Source organism: Etheostoma cragini, chromosome 1, assembly GCF_013103735.1.
Source record: "Etheostoma cragini isolate CJK2018 chromosome 1, CSU_Ecrag_1.0, whole genome shotgun sequence".
NCBI classification, from domain to species: Eukaryota; Metazoa; Chordata; class Actinopteri; order Perciformes; family Percidae; genus Etheostoma; species Etheostoma cragini.
Genome location: NC_048407.1, coordinates 5,100,881 through 5,109,972, shown reverse-complemented (window position 1 = coordinate 5,109,972; position 9,092 = coordinate 5,100,881). Strand labels below are relative to the sequence as shown.

Here is a 9,092-nt window from a genome sequence, read left to right as displayed (position 1 = left end):
CTCTCTCTCTCTCTCTCTCTCTCTCTCGCTCTCTCTCTCACACACTCACACACACACGCACACACGCACACACACATACACACACACACACACAAACGCACACAACTTGGGGCCACAGTCAAAGTTACACACAGACATAGGCTACAGCTTCCGCTCAACACTTTCAGAGTAAAATGACTACACTCTGCTTTAGTTGACGTTACTCTCTTCATGTAGTCAATCAGAGGGTTACATATGGGATTGAACTGGAAAAGTTTATGTGGGTCCTTTATTCCATGCCATGTCCGATGTGGGCATGTGGGCTTGGACCCTGGTATGTATTTATTTATTTATACAATCCTTATTGATCCCTATGGGGAATTTACAATTGACACTTGTTATTACACACTACATGCTCAGGTCCTATACATGCACTAATGGAGAGATGTCAAAGTGAGTGGGCTGCCAGTGCTGGACCAGCGACCTGAGCAGTTGGGGGCGGGCAACTTCCACACTCTGTACTTTGGTCCGGACTGATCTACCGCAACCCTGTGGTACTCGTCTACGTCTGACCCTCACACAGATCACAGGTAAGCCCAGGCCAAATTTTCAACACAATTCAAAACAATAAGGGATCACGGAAGGCCTGTATCATGTGGATGGTCCGACAATGTTGTCATTACTTAGAATTCCTAATGGCAGAGACAGAAAGTATGCACTATAACTTTGAAACAAACGTGGTAAACAACACATAAATCTATGCAAAGTTATCAAAAAGATCATCCAAACACACATCAAATGGCATTGACATCTACAGGTTTTTCTGGCTTATATCGCGTGGAAAGGGGTGCAGCCGTTCACGTTATGTAAATTATTTTATGTTCTGGTCTTATGTATACTCCGTCCTCCACCCCCTTTTTGTCCAAGGCCACTGGAACCACATATTCACTTCAACAGGTTTCATTTGTCACTTTCAACATAAAACTGTAATTACTTTTTCATGATTTTCACCTCTGTAGGGCCATTTAACATTCTGACAAAGGACTATTAGTAACAACAATTATAGGCTGATTCTGGAACATTCTATGCTAATTTGTAGGTGGACAAGGTAAAGGATCAATTTTTTTTTAAATTTTGTCAATGGATCTACCGACTTCACTGAGTATGCAGCTGTGGTTACGTTTATATTGTGTACAGCTCAACTTCCCGGGATGATTTAAAACATGCTCGAATTTTGAAGGGAGAATCATCTTATTTCCCACAGCATCCTGTCGGTCTGTAGCAGCTTGACATTGCTGCCTAGGCAGCCTCACAATGACCAACCCCTGTCCCATCATGTGGTGTGTCTGCTCTGTCACCGCTGGATGTCATGCTTCCCTGTCTAATCCTAGTATCATAATGTTCAGAGCTGATACATTGTCACTGATGTCCACCAAACGTCTGGGTCTGTCCAGGATTTCTCCCTAAAAGGAAGTTTTTCCTCGCCTGTTGCACTACAATGCTTCATCTTGGGGAAAATTGTCGGGTCTCTGTTAATTATAGAATATTGTATAGACCTACTCTATCTGTAAAGTGTCCCAAGGTCACTCTTGTTAGGATTTTACTACTATAAATATAATTGAAATGAAGTAATGCCGTAACTCAATTGAAATTATAGTGGCATTTATACAATATTTCAGCGTTACATATTTGCAGTAAACTTTGGTATTTTCAACCTTCCAGCCCTATTTTCCTCTGTTTTTGTGTCTAAGTCACTGATGGGAACAACAATTTACAACAACAACTATTAAGCCGCAGCAAAACATTGCCCCTGACAGGCTCAGGTTATTATTCTAAGTGTCTGACAATATCATGGAAAAGGATCCCTACAGAGATAGACCTTTTTGTTAAAGAGTAAGATCCTTTTTGTTGAATACAAAACATTGCTATCGCCAAAACCACCAGATTCCATTTCAATTTGATCATCGTAAATCACAGTTCATTCAAAGTCTACAGAAACAAAATAAAACTGTTAAAAGCTGTCTGGGGTCGTCTTTCCCCTGTTCCAACAATCACCACTCTGGTCTGGTTGAAATAAACCCTTAATTTTACCCATTTACATGTGGAAATATGCTGGCTCTATACGAGCTTAAAGTACTGTTTAATGACATGGAGTCTGGTGGGGTTGGTGATGGGGATTTTGTGGCTGCATCTAGTTAAACAAAAAAGATCTTAGGAATATCTGTCAGGGACCTGAAACAGCTGAGGCTTGGATAAAAGGTTATTGTGAAATGATGTCGTCTTCAAACATCCCAATCAGAGCAGTTTCACATCCAGAAGCCTGGTTTCTGTCAGCATCTATCTTTCACCTGAGAGTAATACACACACACACACGCACACACACACACACACACACACACACACACACACTGATTATTACAGCCAAACAGAGCTCCCTGCCACCGCGAGGGATTGTGTGTTTGTGTGTGCGCGCCCCAGGCTTTTATTATAAGGTGAAGAATAAGAGCTGGCAGTATATGAAGGGTCTGCTTATGATTGACTTTGACTAATGAGAAAATCAGAAAAGCTTCAGTCAGCAAAGGGCCCCCGTGCCCACAACTGTGCACATCTGTGCTCTATTGAAACATACACAAAACATATTGATTGGTTTTGTGACTGTAGTTTTGTATTATGTTTGAAATGTTTAGTTCTGTTTGGACAATTTCTGGGTTACACTATTGTGTTGTGGCAGCTGTAATACGTTTTCTTCATTCTTTATTTTGTGCAAAGTAGAGTATTTTGTGTGTGGACATAGAACCAGAAATTACTTTTGTATTAATGTTGTGTAATTCCGTGTGGGATGGGCCAGTTAGTGGCATGACAAGTAAATAAAATATCATATCATATCATGTATACACCACTGTATATATCCTGAAAAAAACACCCTCAACCCTGAGGTCTTAGCAAACTATAGACCTAGATCTAACCTTCCCTTTCTCTCCAAGATCACTGAGAAGGTAGTTGCTAATCAGTTATGTGATTTTCTACATAGCAATGGTTTACCTAAGGACTTTCAGTCAAGATTTAGAAACCATCATAGCACAGAGATGTCACTGGTGAAAATGACTGATGACCTTCTAATTGCTGCAGACAAAGGAATGTCTCTGTACCTGTTTTACTAGATCATAGTGCTGCATTCAACACCGTTGACCATACCATCCTGTTACAGGGACTGGAACATTTAGTTGGCATTAAAGGAATCACACTAAGCTGGTTTAAGTCATATTTATGCCATCAATCTCAATTTGTTAATGTTAACTATAAATCCTCCAGGTATGCTAAAGTTAGCCATGGCATTCCACAAGGCTCAATGCTTGGACCAATTCTTTTCTCCTTATATATGCTTCCTCTAGGCAACATTGTTAGGAAAAAATCAATTAACTTTCATTGTTATACAGATGACACCCAATTATACCAGGTATTATGATATTATTATGATATGATATTAATTATCAGTCAAGCCAGATGAAACCAGACAGTTAGTTAAACTTCAAGCATGCATAAATGATATAAAATCATGGATGACCTACAATTTTCCGATGTTAAACTCAGAAAAAACTGAAGTTGTTGTGCTTAATTAAACACCTCCAAACTTTATTATCTAGGGATATAGCTACTCTGGATGGTAATGCCCTGGTCTCCAGCTCTACTGTCAGAAATTGAGGAGTTAATTTTGATCAGGACATATCCTTTTACGCCCATCTAAAACAAACCTCAAGAACAGCCTTTTTTCATCTTCGTAACTTTGCCAAAATAAGAAACATCCTGTTTCCAAACGATTCTGAAATGCTAGTCAATGCATTTGTTACTTCCAAGCTGGACTTCTGTAATTCTTTGTAATCAGAATGCTCAAAATAGTCCTTTAAGACTCTCCAGCTGATCCAAAATGCTGCAGCGCGTGTTTTGACAAGAACTAAGAAAAGAGATCACATTTTCCCTGTATTAGCTTCTCTGCATTGTCTTCCATTAAAATCCAGGATTGAATTTGAAATCCTTCTCCTGACCTACAAAACTCTAAATGCACTGTGCGCCCAGAATTCCGAGTTACTTGTGGTTCCTAGAGTCTCTAAAAGTAGAATGGGAGCCAGAGCCTTTAGCTATCAGGCTCCTCTACTGTGGAACTGGCTTCTGGTTGGGATTCGGGAGGCAGACACCTACACCACATTTAAGAGTAAACTTAAAACTCTCCTCTTTGATAAAGCTTTTGGTTAGGGAATGAGGAGTGGCAGCGTCCGCCTAACCCGGCCCACCTGTTCTCGTCACAGTCGTCAGATTCTTCTACCACAAAATCAATAATATAATTAAACTAAAGAGAGGTACAGGAACAGCCCAACCAGGCTCCTCTCTTTCCCCTGTCTCTCTTAGTTATGCTGTAATAGTTTCAGACTGCCGGGGGACTTCCTTTGACACGCTGAGGTCCTCTCTCCTTTATCTTTCCATTTGTGTGCATCCATGTCCCAGAAATGCCTGTTACTAATCTAGCTCTGGGGAGTCATTCCCCGGAGTCCTTATGTTCTTTTCCCCCAGCATGTTTCCTTGGATCAGGGAGGTCGCCGTGGTCCTGCTACAGATCGGGTGGCTGTGGATAAATGGTTGCTTGCCAATCAGAAGGTTTGTGGTTTGATTCGTGTCGAAGTGTCCTTGGGCAAGACACTGAACCCCGATGCCCCCGATGCTGCGGCATCGGTGTGTGAGTGTTTATCTGATGAGCAGGTGGCAACTTGTACTTCGGCCACAGTGTATGAATATGTGTGAATGGTTCCTGTACTATGTAAAAGCCCTTTGAGTAGTTAAGACTAAACAAGTGCTATATAAAAACAGTTCATTTACATTCACGTCCTGCAATGCCCCGTTACATCCTACTACGTGTACTTGTACTACTTGTAATTCCGCACAGTGACCTGCTATGCCATGAACTAATACATCCCACTATTTCTAGTCACTGTTCCACTATCGTCTACAATGACTGTTATTGCCACTGTTCATCACACCCCTATTCATCCCACCCCCCAACCGCCACCTACCAAGAGCCTGTGTCTGTCCCTGGTTTCTTCCTAAAAGAAATTTTTCCTCGCCACTGTCACACTGTTGCTTTCTCTAGAGGGAAATGCTAGAAGTGTTGGGTCCTTGTACATTATAGAGTGTGGTCTAGACCTACTCTATCTGTATAGTGTCTCGAGATAACTCTTGTTATGAATTGATACTATGAATAAAATTGAATTGAATTGAATTATACAAGCAGGGGCTGATGGATGACAAACTGTAAACAGATTGAAAGTGGGTTTTGCACTTGTATTATGTAGTCAAATTTTTTTCTATTGCTTAAGCACAATTTTGAAAGAAGGGACTGCTTTTTTCCAAAACACTGCACACAATTACCATATCCACACACGCAATTAGCAGAACGCCTAACACCTTTTGCAAAATGTCACACTCCTGCAATGCACTAATTTATGAAATCCATATTTTGTTACCATATGAAACACACATAAGTTGAACCACTGCTTTTTCTAACCTAAAACACTTTTAGCAATTCAACTTCTCAGTAATAAGAACACTGTAAATACTGACTGTAAATACTATAAATGAAGTACACAGAAAAAATGCAAATATACAATAAGTTCACCAAACACCACGCAAGAACAATGCTGCAGACTGAAGAAAAGATCATGTATTTCTCTCCATATACCCAAATGACAATCAGATCGTCGACAGAAACGTGTCTCAGTTTTCCTGCTACTACAGTAGTGTGTGTAACACTGTTAGCTCAGCAGATTTTTAAGGCAGATACCAATACGAATATCTGGTTATTTAAAATCTGATATGCCGATGAATCGGTCGATATATATTTAAAAAAAGAATCCAGAAACGTTAAGTTAGTTAACATTAGTTATTTGTAGTTATTAATGAATTTTCACGCAAATGATATTATTTTTTGGATTGTCATAACAGAACAGAGTAACATCAAAATATATCAAAGTTCTGATAAATAAAATGTATAAAAATACAAACTTAAGGTATGAATCTTAAAATCCTTTGAACAAAAAAACATTTACAAATAATAATCAGTGTTGCCAACAGGGACATTGTAGAGCGCCCTCTGGTGGGAAAACTATGCAACGGCAACGTTCATAACATGGTTGACAGTCCGTTTTTAATTTTTAAATATTCATCTTTCAGAATCATTTATTTGTCATTATAAATTATTCTGATGAATGAATATTAAAATCAAAAAATCGGCCATTATAAATGCTGATACCGATAGATCTGGAAATGCCTAATATCGGCCTTCCGACATATCTGTTGGGCTCTACATTCAATACTGTATCCAGCACAGGTCACAATTTTACAGAAAAAAATAATAATAAATAAGCAAATAACAGTGAACTGAAAAATAAAATAAAAATAAAAAGGCAATAATTAGGCAGCATCTTCCGTTATATATGTATAAATGAAAAAAAAAAAGAAAAACAATCATACAATGTCAAATACAGCCATTATAATAGTTAACAATCCTTTCTGAGGCAAACAGTAAATATATCATATTGTACAGTATATGAAGGGATGGATGTCACACTGTACAAACTGGATTATTCTGTGATGGAGGTCTGGCGCCCTCTTTCATCTGCACATGTGCAACATCGTTAAAAGAGAAATGTACTATCGTGAATGACTAATGGCAATTATAATCTTAATAGTTATGACTTCACATATTTCACTTCAGCTATTTCAAATATGAAATCTGTCAAAATATAGTCTGTGCCAGGTGGGGACATTCATTGAAGTTGTATTCATTGAATACTTTCAGTTTTAAAGGCACGTTATTGCTGCAGTATTGAATGTGTTAAAATCTAATGTAAGGTGTTAAAAAATATTGCATTTAAACAGCTGGGAATCCAAATGCAGTCTTGTGATCAGTGGCATCCGCTCCTGGTTTTTGGCTAGTCATCTCTATCAGCTGATGTCTTGCAGGAATCTCACTCAGGCCTAAGTCAAGCTACACCGAGTTACATGACAACATAACGGAAGCTGTCCAGTTTTGCCTTCAAAGTAAAGTCCTTCAGGGAAAGAAATTGAATATGAAGATCACTGTTTTCATTTGATTTAGTTTTTCCACACACATTCAACACGTTCACACCATTGACTGATCACTTACGACACCGGATATCATGTTACATGTTCCAAGATTTTCAACCATCCTCATCCATTTTTATTTATTTTTCGTCACATGGCAAATCCATCACAAACTTTACATCGAGGCTAGCATATGATGTATTTTTTTTATATTTTCTTCCTTCTCAATACATAACTATTCTGTTCAATAACTTTTTTGTCATTTATCAATGCATCTGTTCCATTACTTTTATAAACCCTTACAGTTTTTTTTTATCTGGACAGGTCTATCTTTCTTGTCCATACATTTTGGAAGCATGACATTTCATTTGTTTCATGGCCAGTATTTCAAGACAAACACATTAAAATCTGATAATGTAGCACGGGAAATGAAAATAGCCTATGTCTATTTTTGTAATGGTAGACATTCTCAAGACAAGAAAAAGTTGGATATAGTGACACAGTGACAGTAATAGTGATGTTACAATAAGGGTATTTTTGCAAACTAAACGAGAAGTTAACTTGAACAATTATATGATTTGTGTTGGCAGTTTGTAGGCCTATTACACGCTCAAACGTTTTCGATGACGTATTATTTTGAAAACCTCTCCCGGAACTGTATTGCGTCACTTAGGCTCACTTGTCGCTAGCGGCGCACTTGACAATGCGTCTCCTCGTCAAATGTGATTAATTTCAGCTGTGGACATCTTTAATGCAGGAAAACCGGCCGCTTGACAAGTACAGAGGCTCACATCCAGGATTCCCATGTGCTGCGAACTTTACAGAGTGGTTCGATGCGACTTTTATCCTTTCTGAAAGACCACCGCAACCGTTACTTGTGTTAACGTTATTTTACTGTGGTCCCTAGTTTTGTAGCTATAGGCCTATGTCTTAGTCTAACGGCACTATAACTACCTGGACTAGTTGTGGACCCTGGCTACAGAAGTATCCAGCCCACCACCACCACCACCACCTTAATGGCCTCTGCCACCTCGACCCCCGCTGCCGCCGCCTCCAGCGGCCGCTCCAGCCGCTCCGTGAGCCGCTCCGCCGGCCGCAGCGTAGCCGCTACCGGCCTGGCCACATCCAGCACCAGCCCGACCCGCCTGTCCCGCATCCAGGAGAAAGATAACCTCCGACACCTGAACGACCGCCTCGCCAACTACATCCAGCGGGTCCAAGAGCTGGAGAGTGAACGGTCTTCCATACTGTTTCAGCTGGAAGAAAAGGATGACTCGAAAAGCCGGGAGATGGGCAACGTGCGGCGGCTGTACGAGGAGGAGTTGGCCGATGTCAGGAAGTCTCTGGACGGATTGGCCGGAGAGAAGGCCCGCTTGCAGATCGACTGTGGAAATCTCTGCGAGGAGAACAGGAAACTTCAAGCCAGGTAACGTTAGTAGCGGGATAGGGTCATTCCATATACGAGCAAGCAGGTGCCAGAGAAGCTGCTACGTAGCCTACGCCAAACTCGATTTAAAAATGAGCTCATTTAATACATTTTAGTGCTCTGCTGTCTAATTCGGACCCATCTTCTTTTCACACTTCTTTCAAACTGAACGTTGCTTCTTAATAAGAGTTTCGTTTGGAATTTATAGTGTCCCGCTGAGTAAAATGGGCCTACCTAGGGCTGCATTTATCGATCATTTTCATATTCGATTTTCGATTTTATTTTCATTTATTCAGGAAAGGTTCACTGAGAGTTATCCTCTCTTTTGCCAAATCACATTCACACAGTTCCACACTGATGCCTGGAAACTGCCCAGTACTACCACAGCCTGATGTGCTGCCACTGGAGCGGTTGGAGGAGGTTAAGGGCCTTGCTCAAGGGCACCTCGGTGGTGGTTGGTCTGGTAATTGAACTGACGACCTCCCGTCACAAGCTCTCTTCTCTGTGTGTGTGTGTGTGTGTGTGTGTGTGTGTGTGTGTGTGTGTGTGTGTGTGTGTGTGTGTGTGTGTGTGT

The 9,092-nt window shown here is 40.4% G+C and overlaps 1 protein-coding gene across 1 annotated transcript in view; it reads left to right on the top strand.

Annotated features, from left to right (window-relative positions):
• The first annotated feature begins 7,763 nt into the window (after positions 1-7,763).
• The window catches only part of lmnl3 (lamin L3), a 7,889-nt gene continuing 6,560 nt past the window's right edge, over positions 7,764-9,092 (top strand). The window contains exon 1 of the mRNA XM_034867818.1: positions 7,764-8,518. Coding sequence (XP_034723709.1) covers positions 8,109-8,518 — 410 coding nt within the window. The 5' untranslated portion in view covers positions 7,764-8,108. The remainder of the gene's footprint in view (positions 8,519-9,092) is intronic.